Source organism: Cokeromyces recurvatus, assembly GCF_025118155.1.
Source record: "Cokeromyces recurvatus strain NRRL 2243 chromosome Unknown BX663scaffold_27, whole genome shotgun sequence".
Lineage (NCBI taxonomy): Eukaryota > Fungi > Mucoromycota > Mucoromycetes > Mucorales > Mucoraceae > Cokeromyces > Cokeromyces recurvatus.
Window position 1 is genome coordinate 179,652 of NW_026251413.1, and position 20,416 is coordinate 200,067.

Genomic DNA, 20,416 nt, shown 5'->3' on the forward strand with positions numbered 1-20,416 from the left:
ATAGAATGATTTGAAGGAATGTATAGTAATAAAGGAAGGTGTATACATTAATAGTATGGATGGTAAAACGGATCATCAAGGGTTCTATCCGTCGATTTTTCCATTATTGCCTTGATTACTTTTGGTTCTAATGTAGATCCAAAGCTATTATTGACTTTGATTGCATTACTGGTGTAACATAGACGATGAATTACTTCTACAACATTGTACAAACGGTCAAGGTAAGGGACAAGCTGCGGAAGTTCATTAAGCGACAAAGGGGGGGGACGCCATCCAGTTCTGAAACCACTAAGGCATCACCAATTGCCTCGCTAATATGAAATTGCACATTGCTCCCTAAAAAAAATAAAAGATTTAGTATACACGAAATTATTTTGATGATTGCAAACCTACCCACAGTCATGACTTGAAACGTATGCTTTGATTTATATGTAGCTGTACCAGCTTTGGAGAACGTGCACAATGGATGCAAATCAATATTAATTTTTTTGTGGTTTTTTTGCATGCTTGATTGGTTTGACTTCAAAATAGCCAATAACTTTATGATCGTTTTCAGCGCAACCATCTGGCTGGTTTTGATAGACATCAATGTCTGTATCAGTATAGCAACTGGCATTGAGCCACTTGAACATCATTTGATCGTCATCATGTTATGGTTATAAGTTTTATAACCTAATTCAATAAGATAAATAGTCATAATAGAAAATATAGTGCACTTGTATGATAATTCTGTCTATAGACATATTTAGTATATTTACCATTGCATAATAAAAGCCCTACATCTAAAAATATATATTTTTTATAAGTTAAACTAGGGTAAACCAAGAATAATGCAAGTACGCGAAATAATTGATTTCATTTAAAGTACACATATTCGTTATAAAAATAAATATATACAAAAGACATGGATCTATATCTATAATAACTCTTAGCAATCATTCTTTTTCTATAATTATATCATCAAATACAATTTGTTATATTTTTACTCATCATTCTTATCTACAAAATATATAAATACTCTTACATTATTAACCCTTATTTTGTATACTGGAATTGAATTAATTCATTTTTTATCTTTATCTCAATAAAATTTATTGACAAGTCCCAACGTACTTCTTCTGTCTATTTTCTTTTATTTCTCTTTTTATTCTTTTATTTTTATTTTTATTTATATTTTATTATATTCTTATCTATAAACCACAACACATCATAGTCAAATAATTTTTGGAAACATGGCTGCAAAAACCTTGCGCAAAATTCAAACTTCTTGATGTCCTTTTTTTTTTTGAGTTATGAAAGGTAGTGACTCTACCATAGATTTAATGCATTGTAATAATCTGATCATAACCTTAACCGTGCTGTTATTGATTAATGCTAATATCTTGCTTTCGGTACTTAATCTGGTCAACAAACAACAATTAATATACAACTTTGTCTATAAAAAAAAAAAAAAAAAAAAACAGTAACCCGTTTATTTCTAATGTCAATAGCCGTCAGATTTCTACAAGGCTTAGACTGACACAAAGGCCAGCAGGTCAGTTTGCCTACAACATTGTCACACCTATCAATTGACAGGTTTACTGAGTAAGTTAAAAAGAACCTACCTTTTATCTTACTAAAGTCTGCACAATTGAAGAAAGAGAAAAAAGAAAAAGAATTTTTTTCTTATGAAATAGACAAATTTCTATGGCTTACCCCTTAAATGTACAAATGGCCAATTTTGTCCAGTTATTTTGTACATTTAAGAGATAGTTCTGTGAAATTAAATGATGTCTTAATTGTTCCAAGAAGCCTTGCCATATAGAAAGTTGAATGCCACTAATCGAGAAATGAAAGAACACTATTTACTTTTCAAATATACCATTTGGTTTTTGCCTTCACAACTTAAATTACGGAAATGTTCTTCTCTAAATCATTATCAAAAGCTATCTTACATTTCAGAGCAGTATGAGACTTAACATAGGCTTCTTTCGTTGCTTATAATCGATCCCTAAAATATATGTTTTTTTTTTTTTTTTTTTTTTTTTTTTTTGCAGAGGTGTGCAAAATTTTTTTTAATAAAATGTCCCAAAATTTATTCCAAAAATGCACGAATACTTTCTGAAAAAGGTGTATATAAAATCATTTTAGTTATCAATTGAACACTTTAGAGATTATGCTCTAACTAAATTTTTGTAAGCTATATACACTACATCATTCGTTTAGTACCTTTTTTATTCAGGAACAAATCTAATTCATGATCCGACTAGATAACAATATATTTAAGTTAAAAAGTAATTTATGAATTTTATAATATAAAAAATAATTTTAGATATGTTTTTTTCCAAGTTAAAACATTAAGTTGCAGTTGTTGCTTTAAGTAGCTTTTTATAGTATTCCACAAGATATTAAGAGCTTAAGTTTTTTTTTTCTTTTAATAAGGTACCCTTATTAAAGTATTATAATATATCCTTATTAAGCAAAAAAAAAAAAAAGTATTATTTCTTCCTAGAGGAATAGAATGTTATATCCCTTATAAGGATAAAACATTAATATATTAGCACAAGGAGAAAGTTGGTAATTAGTTTATTTATAGAATACATCAAAAAGGATATTTTATGATTATCTAACGAGGATATCTTAGTTTAGTGCCATAAGAAGTTCGTAATCTATAGTATCATTGAGTATAAATGATAATTTAGATATAATAGGTAAAGAATGCTGTAGAATACTCAATATTTAACAGGGTTTATTATTCACTTTATAAAATAGTATGAATTAAAATAAAAAACTTGCAAGGGTAACAAAAAATATACAATAATGAGAGAAATGAATATAAGCACATTATATATGTTTAAGATTATATATATGTATATACAAGTAGATTAGTTATGAGATATTACTAGTTTATCCCATTACTTGATTTACTAGTGAAGGCACGGCAACCTGTAGCTTGTTCAAATAAAATATTTTCCATTAATTGTCCTTGCTCTTTTAAAGTCTGTTTATGTATACACACACACAAACAATGAGATTCTATTTTTTTTTTTTTTTTTTTTTTTTTTTTTTTTGATTTAAAAATATTACTTACATCACGCACTAATAGAGAGTTAGTTAACATAGTTTCCCTTCGTTCCAACTGCTTTTTAAGCACTTCATTTTCTTTAATTTGTTTTTGATATAAAGTTTCATATTCCTTATTCTTTTTCTTTTCTACTTCTAAACATTTTTCTAATTTTTCTAGCTCTTTTTTTAAAGGGATCTTCCTAGACTTATCAGTTTCATCATTATTTTTGTTCTATTGAAAACTAATTAGTTAAAACTGTATATAACATACATATATTACATTATCAATTTATACCTTTAATTCTTGGCTCATTTCTTTTAAAAATGCGCTTAGACGATCATTTCTTTCAATGACTCTAGCTAATTCAAGCTGTAAATTCTGATTTGTATTATTCTGACTATCCAATTTTTCATGATATTTCTTTAATTTAAGTTCAAGTAAATTAACCTTCTCTTGCCACTTTTTATTCTTCTCGATTAATTTTTCAGTCTAAGATATATTAAATGCATACATATTAGTACAGTTTCTAATACTTTATATTCATTTTTTGCTTTTTGGTTTACCTGAATAGTTTGTTTTTGGTTATCTACATTTTTTTTATCATTTAGTAAAACGGTTAACTCAGAGATATGGGATTCTTTTTCCTTTAATTGGCTATAAATAGTATGAATTTTATCTCTTAATTCTTCAATCTCCTCTTTTAATAATTTCTTTTCACGTTGCATAGTATCAGTCTGTGCTTCTATATCACCCTCTAAAGTTGCCATTCTTACTTCACGGTCACGAATTGTAACAGATAATTCATTGTATTGTTTCTCTAATGCTTCTTCAAGGTCCCTTTCTGTATTCTTTGAGTTCTCAATCCATTCTTCCAACTCTGCCATCAATTCTTTGTTTTCTTGATCTTTTTTAGTCAATTCTTCCTCAAGGATATGCATATTATGTTCATATTCTTCTGTTATTAAATCTATTTGATCCTTCAGTGCCTCAATTTCATCCTCCTTTTCGTTAATTACTTCTTTAAAATCGATTATTTGATTCTTAAATTCCTCCATACCATTTCCATTTTCAGTTCCTTTTTCTTCCAAATAAGATAATAATTTCTCTACTTCGGCTTCTAATGTTGCAGTTTCACGTTCACGGTTTTGTAATTCATTTGACAAGCGGGTATTGTTATCTTCAAGCTCGGACATTCTATTATACAATTCACTTATATTTACATCATTTAATCGAAGGTCTTCATTTTCTTGTAACAATTGTGTACATTGATTTGTCTTTTCTTGAAGTTGCTGTTCAGCATCATGTAGGGATCTTGAATATTCATCTAATTCAGTCTCTAAATGATGAATTTGATTTTCTCTCTTTTGTAGCTCCTATATACAAATATGTATGTATAAAAAAAAAAAAAAAAAAAAAAAGTCAGAAAAAAAAATAAATAATGAATAGTATGCAGTTTACATTTACAGTTTCAAATTGTTTCTTTACTAATGATATATCTCGGTCTATAAATAAAGAAATATTAATTAATATATGAGATTAATAAAATCTAATCATATTACCTTCATTATGATAATTTCTATTATTTGATAAATTTAATTGTTTAATAATTCTTTGTTGCTCTTCTTCTTTTAGTTTTGCTTGTCTTAATTTACGATAAAGATCGTAGTGCTCATCATTATGACATTCAATATTACGTTCTGTATTAGGCGTAGCTGGCATAGAATTACTAGAGATTGTAGTTGTACTCGTACTTGTATTTCTTGATCTAATTGTGGATCTTAATTTGTAGTTTTCTGCGGATAACTCTGCTACAATTTTACTTAGTTTATCGTTCTCTTCACGATATTCTTCTACTTCTGCTTTTATTTTATCAAAATCTTCTTTTTCTTGAAGTGTCATACCATGTGGCCTTTTACATTTTTTCTTTTCTAATATATCAACAGCTTGATTTAAATCCAATATCATCTTTTTATAAGTCTTCAATTCTGCTGTAAGCTTTTGAATAGTAACTTTAAGGGTTATATTCTTATATGTATATATATTTATATATATATGAACATTTCAGTGATAGAAAAAAAAAACTATTTTAATATATATTATTATTACTTCTTTTATAGCCTTATCAATATTCTCAGGCGACATATCATTTAATCGTTGTTCATAAAAGTATAAGCTAAGTCTTAAATCGAAGTTTTCTTTCTTTAAATTATCCAAAGTCTACATTTAATACAAATATATACATATATTAATAACTGAAAAAACTTAAATCGTTGGCTGATTATCTGATCATTTACACTTTCTTGATGTTTCAAAGCTAAAGAGCCTAACTTAGCATAATCTTTAGAATTAGACTTTGTTTCTGTCTCTTCGTTTTTCTGTATTTTGGCATTAGAACTAGGTAAAGGTGAAGTATTTATTTTTCGTGTCGAAATTTCTTCATCCATTAAAGAAACATTCGTCATTGACATTACATCATCAAATGCATTCATTTTGTTTTTTAATATATAAAAAAATTAAAAAACAACATTAAAAAAAAAAAATACATTCATATACACATGTATGTAATAACAAAAAATTTGAGGAGTTTCAAAATCTGTTTATTGTTTATTTAAGGAGGGATAATGAGCCCTTAACATTATTAAAATATTAGCTTTAGAAGGAAATTACAACTGCAACAGCTCGTTGAGGAATTCTGTCTTTCTCCTCTGCAGTCGTAGGAACACTAATTGTAAATAATAAGTCTGTTCTATCGGAGTTAAGATAAACAGGTAATTCAACTATAGTTTCATTATCTTGTTTTTGATCTGCTTTAATCCATCGAAGAGTGGTCTTGGGTAACTTATTAATAGGCTCTGAGGTTAAACGAATTTCTTTATCAACCCAGTTAGCACCTTCTATCTTTAATCCATTTACACAATAACCCTGTAAGTTTTGATTACTATTATTATCCCCAATATCAATATCCAACACAAGTTCTTCTAATGACCATTTATAACGTTGTGCTGTTGCTTGTCTTGTTGCCGTAATATAAGCTTCAGGTGCAAATAAGCTACCAATTGATATTTCAACTTGTTCAAAGTTTATTTCATTCGCAAGTGATTCTACTTGTTCAAGTCGCAATTTAAGATCAGCAAGCCAGGCATTTAATGAGATACTCTTAGGCACCTTGTATCGTCTCCAATGTTCGGGAATTAGACCTTTGTTCAACCAGTTCATTAATTGTCGTAAATGATTTGTTTGCTTCAATTCTCCTACACACACCTTCTGCAAAGATGTCAAATCTTCACGAATGATTGAAAGTAATTTACGTGCAATTTGATTTTCACGTTCAAAAAATCTAAAGAGAGGATCCATTACACCTGCACTATCACGTTGTGTGGCTTTAATTGTAGATGGTAGTAGAGCTAACCAATTAGAAATAGATGTATTCAGCGCACGCATCCAAGCAGGTTGAGTACTAGTGGTTGCCTGTTTGTTATTACTATCGTTTGTGTCTTGTGTATAAGCTGTTTCATCATCATCACTCAAACTCTTCATCCTGCGTACCTTGGATAACATATTATTACCCTTTAATGTCAATAAGACACGCTCAGCGTTTGAAGGCAAACCAAGCCATGTAGGGGGTTCTCGATCAGGAAGTTTATTAACCCAGTCCATAAATTGTTCCATCTTTATTCCATCAGGTACAATAATAGCCTTTTCATTTTCCCCATTACTCTTAACAAGTTCGAAATCAATATTATAGCATTCAGGAGTAAATAATGAGTCAACAAAAGAATCCAGAAGTCGTTGATCGTATTCATTATCAATACGTCCTCCATAGATAGATTGTTTCAAAAGTGAACGAATAGCATCCCAGGGAATTTTTTCTGGTGAGATATTAGCTCTACCTCCTGCTGCAGTATCAAGCCATTTGTCAATAGTATTAAATGCACAATCTTGATCAGAATCATTAAATTCATAAACTTTAGTCCAACCCAGAGGAACATAGCGAAGACGTTCCTGAACAATTGCATGTAACCAAGCCAGCATAAAGTAAAGACGAGCTCGCTCAGTAGGACCACGAGATAAACGAGAAAGAGGAATGCTGCGAAGTGATTCTTGAAGATTAGCCTTAATTCCTGGTGGTGGTTCAAACATCAAAATACGAGACATACGAAGGAGGTTGACAGGAACTTTAGGATTTGTTTCCATTGTCAAGAAGAGGCGGAAACTACGATGAGGCTTCATACTATGCAGTTTCTTTTCAAGTTGACCAAGCCAAGAGGGAGCTAAATGAACATTCTTTAACATAACCCAGTTACCAGTCTTGACAGCTGCGGCAATAGCTTGATCAGCTAAAGCAAAGCCTTCAGTAGAACCCATAGCAACTGACGTACAACGCATATTCATTTCGGAAACAAGATTATCAACACGATAACTAGCATCATAGCCTGGAACTGAACAAAGTGCTAAGGGAGTAGAACTGCCAACTTCCTCATTAACGATTTGCTGTAAGTTTAATTCACCAGTATTCATAAAATCAGCATTAAAGATTTCGGACGCAAAGATAGAGGTGGCAGGTAGAAGGCGATCAGGTCTGAAGCATTTGATGACCAACATTTTACGAAGAGAGTCCAGTGTATCTAAAGAAAAAAAAATTAATTTCTCATTTTCTCCTTAAATTATATATGTATTCAGCTTACGATTTATTCCTGCTCCTTCCCAACATAAAGGTATAATAGTTTCTGGCTGATTATGTTCCAAAAATTCTTTCCATTTATTCTCATTTGCAACAATATGATCCACTAACTTATTGAAGCAATTGAGTGTTGAGAATTCTTTAATACGCTGTGCAGTTTCATCAGAAATGAAGTCAGGCAAATTTAAATTAGCTGCGGTTAAAGTAGACCCAACAACGGCATCACCACCACTTAAAAGGAAATCGTACTCAGTCTCATCCATATTTTCTTGAGCACCACGAATACGAATTTGACATAGTAAAACTGCATACATAGTATGATCTTCATGTACTAAGGTACGGGAGACACGTTTGTAAGCAGCAGAAAATAAATCACGCGATAAAATCTCTAAACGCTCCGTAGGATCTGTCACACTCTTCAAATTTGGATTAGCATGAATAACATATTCAAAAATTTCATAGAAGAAATCGAGTGAGAATTGATAAAAGTGATTGATTAAATTTAGTTGCTCCATAACAAAGAAAATAGAACTACAAGCTTGTGCTAAAGGTGTATAAATAGCAGTTGTTTGCTCCACTTCTTGCATTATAGTGTTTGTTTCATCCACCTTATGAGTAATTTCAGCAGCTTCTTTCTTCAGCGTTTCCAGAGTATCAATAACTTTATCATCATCCAAGATATTACCTTTAGATTCGTTCAAGGCTTGTAGTAGCGATTTTTCAAGATGGCGTAATCTAAGCTGGAATTCTCCTTGCAATTTGATTAAGTCAGTACGCTTCTGATCAACATCCGGACGCTCAGCCTTCAGTACTTTATTCAAACATTGACTCTGCAAGCTACCACGAGTAACAGTAAAATTAACAAAAGTAACACGAGAACAAATATCAGGTCGGAAATTAACAGAAGGGTCTCGAGTAGAGAGGAATAATGTAAACGCAGGTGAGAAATCAATATCCTGATTACCTAAACGAATTAAGACACGGCCACCGGTACGACGAAGTTCTTTATTAAGAACAGGGTTCAAAATAGGATCCAAATGTTCGACATCTTGAATAAGAATAGGGTTACCGAAACGTAACGCACTTTCAAGGTTCTTAATGAAAGAATCATCCAAGAAACTAGTAACAGTAATCTTGCGATCTTTATATTCATTTATCAAGAAATTAGTGGCTTGACCAGAAGGATCAACAATTAAGGGATATCTGTTAAAACGCTTAAGCATAATAGCATTTTCAATACAAAGCTGATCTGCTGGTAGTGAATTGGCTTGCCATGAAAGACGGTCATCGGCTGTAGAAAGATATTCGGTCAAGGAAACTTCATGCTTGAATTGAATATTTGCTGATGAAAGATGATCCATCCATTTTTGAAGCAAAATATCACGGTACTGCTGATCAAAGTAACCACCATAGGCAATAAATGCAGCGGCAAGAAGAACATCACCCACAATAGTACCCATTTGGCTTTCAAATGCTTGACTTGCAGACTCCCAACGTGTTTTTTCAGATGATAATGAGCTAAGAAGGGTAATACTACGATCAACTTTAGATTTCACACGCTCCATTTCTGCCTTGATTAATTGTGTTTCGCCTACAAGAGCAGCATATTCTTCTTTATATCGAGAAATACTAGCTTCAAGTTCAACAATCATTTGTTCAATTTCAATTGCTTGATTCTTGGTGTCTTCAGAGCTTTTTTGTAATTGATTCAGTTCCTCACGAAGAGGACCAACTCGATCTAAAATTTCAGAAAAGTTAACTTGAGCAGTGACCCACTTAAAAAGTGGACCACAGGCCTTAGATGCACGATTAACGATGTCATACTCAAAATTAGGATTATTAAAGAAATTTTGGCGCATGAAATTACGTAACTGCTTAGTGATATGTTGTTCAGTATTATAATTGACAATACTAGAAATAAAGTCATCACGACGAATAATACTTTGAACAGTTTTCCAGCTGTCAATTTTATGTCCGAGTAAAGTGCATACAGACTCCATAGTAAGTTTAACAGCTTCAGGAGGATTACTCATAGAACGAACTTCAGTCAAATGCTGTCTTTTAATACTTCGTACACTTTGTTCAGCTTCTTTGACTGCAGGTTCAGCATTAGCTAAATCATTATCAACAACTGCACGACGTGCTTCAATTTCCTATATATTCGGTGTTAAAATAATATATATATACAATTTCTTTTTAATATACCTTATTTTGAATCTTCAAATTGGCTTTAATTTGAAGTGAGTCAGCTTTCTTTTGCTCAGCTATCTTTTCGTCAGCTAACATTTGTGAAATCTTCTCATTAGCTTGGTTTTGCTTCAATTGAAGTTGATTCTCTTTGATAGCCAAACTCTTTCTTAATTCTTCAACCTTGATGACAGTATCCTTCAATTTCTCTAAACCAACATTCAAATGACGTTGCTGCTCCTCTAAATCTTCACGTTTTTCATTGTAGAGACGAACATAGTGCGAAATGAAGTCAAGGAAATGACGAGGTGTAACGTAATTGTATCGACCTTGGCGTTTACTAAGCTTAGCATTAATTTCATATAGAGATTGATGAACATAAACAAGTGCATTAACAACTGTTTCACGATGGTTAGGAGGGATAGGCAAATTACGGTAGGCAATTGGGATATTGATAGGAGGTGTGTAGTTAGGAACGTCAAGATCCAATGTTTTAGTAAACTCCATACCAACTTGATAGAAAGCTTGGTCAGGCCAGTCACCAAACCAATCAAGAACACAACGATTAAACAAAGCAGGTGATGTGGCTGCACGGGAAGCAAGACCACCTTCAGGAGGATTCATAGTGAATACAACATGAAGATTTCTCATAACCTGTTGGGTGAACCATTTGTAAAGCTCTTCATTAGAGTCAAGCATTAAGCCGTCACGCTGAGCACCTTCCTTACAAGCGGTCATAAGAGAAGCATATTCATCTCCTTCAAATAAACCCGGAACTTCAGCATTGGCGAGAAGTGTATTCATACGTTCCAAGAAACCAGAGTCAAGAACATTAGATTCGTCCATGATGAAGCAAATCTTTTCTCCCTTACAACCTGCACGACGCAAAACAGTACGAAGATCATCATCAAAATCAGCACCAGTGTATTTATTATGTACTTTGATTTGGAAAACACTCAAACCATTCATCCAAGCAACAAAACGTGATAAGGTAGTCTTACCAGATCCACTAACACCAATCAATAATAAGTGCCCTTGAGGTTGTCTAAAGACACGGTCGATACGAAGAACATGCTCAAGCACATCATTAAAGAGTACAAGTGCAACATCCAATTCTTCTTCATAAAAGACTTTAAGACGGGCTCTGGCAAATTCACGTAATTGTTCGCGTTTAACAGGAACATAATACTTTGATAACCAATTAGAAAATAGAATAGGTCTTTCAAGTGCTTCTTCTTGATTGAGTGTAGGGAAGTGCTTGATAGCAATAGAATCAATCATCTCATCAGTCCATTTTCGTTCTTCCTCATCAACTAAGCGATCCTGGAAAAGACGTAAAGCTTCATGTGCCCAAATACGAATAAGTCCTTCTAATGTTAATGTTTCTAAAGGCTTAATGGCTTCATAAATACCACGTACCCAACGTGTCAATTCACGAGGAGAATAAATGTAATGAGCTTGAATATCAGGAGTAAATCGTTTTTGAGAAGCAAGGTAAAACTCTACCATAGCAGCTGTAAGAGGCTCAGCATAACCGCGTAAGTTAGGCACAACCTTAAGCATAGCACGAGTAAATGTACCATAGATTTGCATAAGAGATAATTGTCCGGCATAATCAACCATAACCAAAGGTGCATAACGTAAGAAACGATGTGAGAGAGGTACACGGCCAGGATCAGTGGGAGGATTACATGCACCTACAAACTGAATACGTTCAAGAGTTACCCATGATTTATCAGTTGTTCTCCAGAATCCATTGTATTCAACTAATTGCCTCAAGAAGGAAATAACGCGTTGTGTATTATATTTATCAGTAGCAGGCAAATTGATTTCATCACAAAACACAACAAGCCAACGACCAATCATAGTAGGTGATAAAATAACACCATTAGGTGTCTTTCTATATTCACAGTGTTGTTCAAAAGTCTTAAGAATTAATTCAGGAGTAGTAGCACTTGAGAAGTTAAGACCAACCACTTCCATATCAGGAAGTTTACGAAGTGCACTAAACAAAGTCATTGTCTTACCAGAACCAGGAGGACCACAAAGAATAAGAGGCTTATGCTCAGATAACCAAGAGTATAAAACTTCTTCATGACGAATGGTATCCACAGTAGGAATAATCATATCAGCATCAGAAACTTTATGTGTTTCAATTTCAACAACAGGAACTTTGGACTCCCATGGTACCCATTGTCCGGTATTGACGGCAATATCATAATCAATAATGTTTGTACCATTAGAGTTGGGTGGTAATTCATATGTTGTAACACTACGAATATAATCACCAAAGACAGCACGAAGGTCAAGCTTAGCATCACCAGAGAAACTCCATATAATGGAATAAATAACACGCTTGGTAATATAATTTTCTAAATGATCACTAGTCATTGGGAAGTCAGGGTGTTGAGAATTATACTCTAAAACGTTACGAACAGTTTTGTTAAGAAGAGAGAAAAAGGTTGACAATACACGCATTCGGGTAAAGTCCATAATATGTTCTAAAGTTGAAGCGTAATCAAGGCACTTGGCAACTAAACAATCTTCGTCAGAAAGATCAGGAGCCATAATAGCAGCAATTGCACGTTGCGTAGCGAGATTAGGTGAAATGGTTGTACCATCCTCAATCTTAGATGTTGATGTACTAGCACCATTAGATTCAACATTACGACGAGATAAAGTAAGCCCTTCTTCTTCAACTTCGTCCATAGGAATATTACGTAATGTTTCGAGATAGTTAGAGAAAATCATAGGTAAAGTGATAATATCTTCACTAAACCATACCATACCACAACGAGAAACTGTAGCCAAAGTAGCATACTTCAATGTTTCAACTTCAAACATGATACGTACATTTGGAGGTAAATTAAGACGTTCACCATTAGGTAAAGTCAGTAAACGATTATCATCAAGAACAGAATTCAAATTTTCAACCCATTCAGGATCAACGTCACCATCAAAAATAATCCAATGCCGTTTTTGACTTTCACCGCGGACATTATCAACAATCTTACGAAGGATATGCGTAAACAAACCATCGGTCCATTCACGTGTAGTAGAATCAAGAGTACCATAAAGTGCATCCTTAGGAATAGCTTTAGGATCGATGGTATATGCAATACCTTCTATACCTTCCACACGTTCAAGAGCAGTCAAGAGAGTCTTCCAGGCAGTGGATTTACCAGAACCAGAAGGACCAACCATCATCAAACCGTGATGAATATTTTGAATTTGATACAACTGAATTACCTTATCCATCCATGCATCACCGGCAACTAAGCGACGATCTTGACAAACCTTGCGTAGCTCTTCCTTAAGACGGTCCAAATTAACCGGTGCATAGTGAACACCGGGGAAAACATCAGCAAGTAAACTAGTTAAAAGAGGAATATCATCAGCGACCAACTTTGGTTCAACTGTCTCACGAATGCTGGAAATTAACAATTGTTGTTCAGGCACAGGCTCAGATATCGTTGTATATTCTGATTTATCAGCTTTACCATCCTCAATTGCTAAACGAAGAGATGCTAAACGATCACGTTTCAAATTACCGGCGCTAACTAAGACACTTTTAAGAGCACGCAAACCAAAATCGTAGTGAGATTGAGGTGAAAGTTGTTCAGCACACAAATTGAATAATGGAACAACCTTAGAGGCTAACATTTCAGCAGTACGAAAACCTTGAGAATAAAGCATGACTTGTGCAATAAGTTCACGATCAGGTTTAGTCATAGCCATACTTCTAAACAGTTTTTTCAAATTATCGGGTAAGTTAGAACGACCGGCATAACCAGGATTCATGGTAATAAAGATGCCTGTATCTTTATTAACACGTACATTACGGCCTACTAGTTCAATTTCATGATTAGGATTATGTGTAGCTTCTTTAAGACCTAATTGAATGGTTTGCACTTGTTGTGAAACAGCAGATAAGATACGCTCTTCTAAACGATTAAATTCATCAAAACAACCCCATGCGCCAACTTGACAAAGACCAATAAAGATACGACCCATAGCTTGGAAATCAAATGTTTCATCACAACAGAAAACAAGAACGAAACGACCTAGCTGTACACCTAGCGCCTTAACGGATTCGGTCTTACCTGTACCTGCAGGGCCAAATGGTGAGCCGCCAAGTCTTTGCTCCAGGGCTTGAGTCAAAGTCAAATAACAACGATCTGTCAATGGAGTTTGGACAAGACGATCGATAACACCAAGATATTCAAAGCCATAGAAGAACTGGGCATTCGCCATTTGAATTGTCAACCGTTCTAAAGGATCCTCAACTGCATGGTTGAAATAGAAACGCATCTGATATAACCAGTTAAAATCTTTTGGTGAAGCAATGTTATTAACTAGTAGGTGACGAGTAACATCACGTTGATGAACAAGTTCTGTAATAAGATGTTCACACTTTCGACGTTTAATAATTTGTAAATCTAACAAGACGGCATCAGCTAGGATGTTAAGGTTTCTTTCAATAAGGGAAACAGATTGCGAAAGAGGTGCTTGATCACCAATCACAGATGACTCACTCATTACAGTTAATGCTTTATCAACGGATTGTGTCCAAATAATTTGTGCAGCTAATACAACAAGTTGAGTGGGATAACGCTCAATCCATACCATAAAATCATCTGCGTTCATTTCATCAGCATTATAAATAGTATCAAGTTCCATAACAGCATCCTTTAAAAGTAAAGCCAAGGAAACACGCATCTCCTTTTCAAGAATAGTTAGCCAATCATTAATCTTAGGATTATCTTTAATAGATACTGGGGTTTTAAAGGTAACTTCTTCACCTTCCTTGGAAGCCATACCAACAATAGCTGTTTGATCTTCATTCAATAAAATAGTAGCAATACCAGCAAACATTTTCTTAAAATGTTTTTGAATGCGCAAAATATCCTTACTGTTACCAATAATTTCAAGCAAATCTTCATCACCAACAAAGTAGAAACGTGGGAATGAAGAACGCTCACGTTCTAAGTATTCACCAAGAGCTTTTTGAATTTTGCTTAATAATTCGGCAAGGCGTTCCAAAGATTTTTGAATATTAGGAATATTTAATACATCCAAAATGAATGGTGACTTATAGACCTTCTTCATAACAGTTAAGAATTCAGTATTAATGCTTTGGAAACGAGATGTTTCAACAGGGAGTAAATGTTTAATGTCTACACTACCGCTAAAAATGCCTTCTAAATACACCCATTGACGTTGAACATCAATCCAAACATCAAACAAGACATGAATTCGGTTCAGTTTATCTTCCCAAGCAGCAGCATCTTCTTCAAAAACCTTATAATAGGGTGACAGCTTCATAGCTGTAAGTGAATTAATATGTTCGCTGGTTTTGTTAAACAGATCATCCCAACCACGAATAAGTCTACAACGATTCTGATAATTAACGAGATCTAAGACATACCCCGTCCAGGTCTCTTTAACTTGTTTCAAAAACTCCTCTAGAGCCATTTCACCTTGCGCTTGCATAATTACATCCTTAATAACAGCTTCGTTACGCTTCAAATCAAGATCCCATAAATGACCAATAGTCATTTCAGAGAGTGTAAAACGGCCCTCAACGCGAAGCGATTTGAAAATTTGACGCCAATGACGTTCACGAAGTGCTTCTGATTTCAAATCACCTACAAGAGGATTGACACGTAGGAGTTGACGTAAAGTATCTTGCATATATTCATATGCAGCATATTGACGCATACGATTAGGCATTTCCTTTGTTGAATTAACAAGCTCATCAATATGCTGTCGAACTTTACGAGGCACAATAGAGGTCCAAGGTGTATCACGAATTTCGTACACAGCCTGCCAAACACGAGCAAGAGCAGTCCAGACAGATTTTAAATCACGAAGTTCTTCAAGCACAGGATCTAAACGGTCATTAGATGTTTGCTCCAAGTCAAGAGCCTCCTTGGCACGACAAACCATGTCGTATTCTTCCTTAAGACGAGTGACACGGCCCTCAAAAATGGATAAGGTGTTAGTAGCAATGTCGGGTTTAATCTCGCCTTGAACGGGTTTACTCTTTTCCCATTCTGCACAAATATCACGAATCTTTTGTTCTACCACTTTATCTTCAGCAACAATCTTCATTTGTAAGCCAGCAATCTGTTCCTGAATAGCATTATTTTTACGATTCAATATTTCATTAAATGCACTCCATTCACCATCGACTTGATCGACATAAACCCAATCATTGGGAAATTGGAAACGTTGACGCTCTAACGTCTTTTGTCCTTGTCGGAAAAGATCAACATCTTGACTCCATTTTGAGACCTTACGCTTTAAATCCTGTACGAATGTAATGAATGTAACTGCTTCACCTGTTGAATTGCTTTCAATGGATTGCTGTTCTAATTCATAACGAGCCTTAGAAACAGATGTATGAAAATTTCTCATAGAGGTTCCCAAAAGCGAACCAAATTTATTTAAAATTTCACGTTGCCATTGGTCATATTTTTGATTTACTTTACTTTGCACTTGTTCATAATCGATTACCAGAGGGCCAAATGACTGTTCAGTTTCAGAATTATCAAAAGTAGAGCGCGCTTTTTTAATTTCCAAGAGGATTTGCTGCCATTTATTAAGATCATCTTCTAAAATAGAAAAGACATGGCTTGATTCCAAGTCCCAAAGAGATTGATATTGCAACCAAATATGAACATAATCAGAAACTTGGCGTATCTTGTCTTCGACAATTTGATATGCATTTTCAAGAGAATTATCACCCATACGCGTAAGTAAACTAGCATATGTTTTTTCCATTGCTGGATTATCTTTAACACTCAAGCCTCCTTCATAACGGGAGCTTTGAATACGAGGCAAATGACAGACAATGGCTAACCATTCATGAAGTTGGAACCACCAGCTTCTACGGGCATGTTCGATAGGGGGATCTAGATACATAACTTGATTACGGATACGAATTTCATGTACAAGTACTTGAAGGGCAGGCTTAACGTCAAGTGCCTTTTGCTGTTGTTGAGATGCGCTTTCTTCCAGAGTCATAATTGTGCTATCACGACCTACTCTTCTCTTACGTCTGTTTTTTGATATACTAGTCTCAGGAACAATAACATCTTCATTTGCAACACCCATAAATGCATTTGTCCAAGTTTTGATTGCCTGTTGTAAACGTGAGATCAAAACAGACTCGATACGTTTGTCCAATCCAGCTACCCATTGATCAAGATTAGAATAATTTTCAAGATTTAAACGATCAATTAGCTTTTGAATACGGCCCAAGTTATCCTCAAATAATTCAACTTGATAAGAGCATATTTTCATTTCATCAACACTCTTTGTAATTTCATCATAATATCCAATTAGTGCATCTACCTTATCTTGGAAAACAGAGACAACATTTGCAAATTCCCGAACAAACATTACATGGCGATTTTCACGAGCATCCAAAGGAATACCAGTCATAAATGATAATGGACGATGGTGAGCATCATAAGTATTGACAAAGTAATCCCATCTTAAGTTGATACCTTTTGTAATCATATTGTGCACTTCATGACGGTAGCCAGCAACTAATGTCAAGATTTCAGGATTACGATTCACCTTATGTACAGTTTGAGAAAAGGTACGTACAGTTTCCATCAAGCTAACAGCAAAAGGATATACACGCTTGGCATCTTTAGCTACATTCGAAATTGTATGAGGGACTTGAAAGTTAAGCCAAAGCAGATTACGAACTTCCTTAAACAAAGTTATAATCTGTCCATCAAAATTAACATTTAGTTGGAGTGCATTCTTTTGAACTCGATTGCGAGAAATTTCAAAAATACGACCAGATACGGACAAATCTCGTTTAGTGATCTCCTGAAGCCAGTTCTCATAAATCAAACGCGTATCTAACTTTTTACGAAAACTACTACTTTCAATCTGAAGCTTTTGACCTTCAGCATAAAGTTCCCAACCTTTACCTAAAACATCTTCAACACGTTTCATATATAATGATAATTGACGATCAATTTGACGGGCCCATATAATAGCACCTGAAATGGGTGGTAAATCTCGCAATTGAGCCATATGATATGCTTCCGAATTTCTATATTGCATCTTGAATTTATCATGAAGTTTATTAATATCCTCCTTAACACTATCGATCAACTGTGTCTGGTATTCTTGAATGGCACCACGAATCTTGGGACGAACAAATAAAGCATTAAATTTACTAAAGACTCGAAACATTTCGTTTGCGCTCTTGGCAGTACCTAGTCGATCACGCAAACGAGCAATAATTTGGTTTTCGACTCGAGAAACTCGCTCATTGTAAGCTGTTTCTGCCTGAACCCAAATCTCTGTACCTTCAGGTGAGACATCAAGAACATCAATATTCTTTACACTCTCGTAAGCCAGTTTCACTTCTTCTACAGCATTAATATCACTAATACTGACACTTTCTTCTTCCTCCAACACGCTTTTTACTTGTCCATCTATAACTAAAGTTGCCTTTTTCGCACGAGGACTTGTCATTACACGTACAATTGTTTGATGAAGCTGTTCATGCTGTTTACGAAAAGCGCGTACAAAGGTGACTCGCTCTTGTAATTTAGCGTGAGCTGGGTTAATCTTGATGGGTAAAAACTTTTCAGATCGTTTACGAGTTACATCTCTAGCTACATTCGTGAATTCTTTGATCAAATCATCCCAGGTATGAAAAACAGATTCTGCACCAGCTGTTGTACGCTCAAAGTCATCATATTCCATATACATCATACGGCGACTACCCAATACTTTTAATAGTTGATCGTTTAAATCTTTTGAAATTGCTTCAACTAAAGGTAATGCACGACGAATTGGATAAGGCCTGATGAAAAAAAAAAAAGAAAAAGGTAATATGCAAACAATTAATATCAAATCAGTTAATATCCATAGTCAATACTCACGATAATTTAAGTTTCTTATTAAGATGACCAAAAATCAAATGTAAAGATTCTCTAATTTTATCCAAATCGGTTGCAGACAAAAGTTCGTTTAAAGGAAAGTCTTTCATTAATTGATTGTATTTATGGACTAAAAAATAAAATAAAAATGATTAAAACATAAACATCAAAATATGTATGCTTGCTTTTATTTTTCTCCTTACCAAGCTCCATTCCTTCTTTCAAACCTGTATCAGCAATAAAACTGACAGTAGCGTGAAAACGCTTAGCATGTTTTAAAATATCAAGTGTTAATGCTAAGATAAAACAGTTAAAATTAAATAATAAATGTATTTCTATCGACTTTACTTATTTGATCACTCTTTAATTGCTCATCAATTTTCTCCAAAGCTCTTTCCATACTAAGCCAGAAGTTAATTTCTTGAATAGCAGTACCACTGGCAGGATCACGAGACATTTTTGTTACTTTTTGAATTTCTTTAATCCAACCATTGACATCACTTTGAAGTTTATTAAGAAAAGAAGAATCTGAAAAAAGGCTTGGATCTACAGCTTCAACTGTGACCCGTTTATTTTGTTCACGACACTATATATACATATATAAAGTTGAGTAATTATATATATATGTGTGTGTGTGCCTATATTACCTTATCTACTGCCTTTTGAACAACTGGATGAATGTTGAGTGAAATTTCAGGAATTTCGACATTTTGTTGCAAGTGAAGTAAACTCAATTCGAGTTCGGCCATTTTCTTCTTGGCCATAGGAACCCCCATTTTATTATCTTCATTTTTACTTTTTATAGAGCTTATTTCATTTGTTTTACCATGACGAGCGTTAACATAGGCGTTAAAATAAGGACTGACAGCAAAATGAATATAGGAATGCAAAAATTCGTAAGCACTAATTTGACCAGGTTCGCCCGAGTTAGATGCACCGGGTAGATTAATCAATTGAAGTTGATTTTGAAGTGGCCTCGAAGGGTCTAAAGTTGGTAAACGCTTAATAATAGCTAAAGAACCTACATGAGTTGGAAGATAGGTGATTTCATGGGATGCCGAATAGGAATAAATTGGAGATGATGATACATCTTCTACAAAAAAAAAAAAAAAATATATATATGTACATATATAATTAAATAAATAAATAAGCGATTAAATTAAATGTAGCTACCTTCATCGTTACTGACTTCCTTTTCTTTAAGAATAAATATAACAGGCGTTTGTGGATCATTAGCAAAACGCTTGAGTTTTTCAATAGTATCAGGATAAGTAAAAAGAGTATTTTCGAGATCATCAACGTCGGCATCCAAAACTAAGGGCAACAATTGTTCAAGATAAACTTGAAGTTTACGATGATCAAAGGAAAGTATAGCTTCAGTTACCATTCCAGCAGGTGATGACGAATGAAGAGAGGTATCTTCGTCAAGCATCATTTGGAAAAATTGTTTAAATTACAAATAAAAAAAAAGGGAAATTAAACAGACAGATTGGTATAAAAAAAAACAATTTTTTTTTCACGCGTATAAGTGAAAATAAATAAATATGTGTTTAAGAAGCTTTTTCCAGCTGTACAAAGTTTAAATGT

At 34.0% G+C, this 20,416-nt stretch overlaps 3 protein-coding genes across 3 annotated transcripts; all 3 read right to left on the reverse strand.

The window, feature by feature from the left end:
- Positions 1-479: 479 nt before the first annotated feature.
- On the reverse strand, positions 480-1,411 carry BX663DRAFT_440341 (uncharacterized protein; the record flags this gene model as incomplete). Its single annotated transcript, XM_051523391.1, has 2 exons — positions 480-623; positions 1,265-1,411. Coding segments are annotated over 2 exons (291 nt in total), but the record flags the coding sequence as incomplete, so codon positions are not given.
- Positions 1,412-2,700: 1,289 nt separating this feature from the next.
- BX663DRAFT_176647 (uncharacterized protein) lies at positions 2,701-4,450 on the reverse strand. Its single transcript, XM_051521673.1, has 4 exons — positions 3,610-4,450; positions 3,341-3,535; positions 3,071-3,277; positions 2,701-2,931 (listed from the first exon to the last, which is right to left on the reverse strand). Exons 1-4 carry the CDS (start codon positions 4,237-4,239, stop codon positions 2,887-2,889), a joined length of 1,077 nt encoding a protein of 358 aa, XP_051379848.1. The 5' UTR covers positions 4,240-4,450; the 3' UTR covers positions 2,701-2,886.
- A 1,248-nt stretch (positions 4,451-5,698) lies between these two features.
- Positions 5,699-20,264, reverse strand: BX663DRAFT_554572 (dynein heavy chain; the record flags this gene model as incomplete). Its single annotated transcript, XM_051531545.1, has 8 exons — positions 5,699-7,671; positions 7,732-9,880; positions 9,933-18,753; positions 18,833-18,959; positions 19,033-19,125; positions 19,178-19,415; positions 19,477-19,922; positions 20,003-20,264. 8 exons carry the CDS (start codon positions 20,262-20,264, stop codon positions 5,699-5,701), a joined length of 14,109 nt encoding a protein of 4,702 aa, XP_051379849.1.
- Between the last annotated feature and the right edge of the window lie 152 nt (positions 20,265-20,416).

Excerpts from the sequence above, each read along its gene's own strand:
- BX663DRAFT_176647 (XM_051521673.1), bottom strand. The coding sequence starts at position 4,239 with ATGTCCGAGCTTGAAGATAACAATACCCGCTTGTCAAATGAATTACAA. Across the intron at positions 3,278-3,340 it reads AAATGAGCCAAGAATTAAAG|AACAAAAATAATGATGAAAC; the intron begins GTATAAATTGAT and ends AGTTTTCAATAG. Across the intron at positions 2,932-3,070 it reads ACTCTCTATTAGTGCGTGAT|CTACAGGTTGCCGTGCCTTC; the intron begins GTAAGTAATATT and ends TATTTGAACAAG.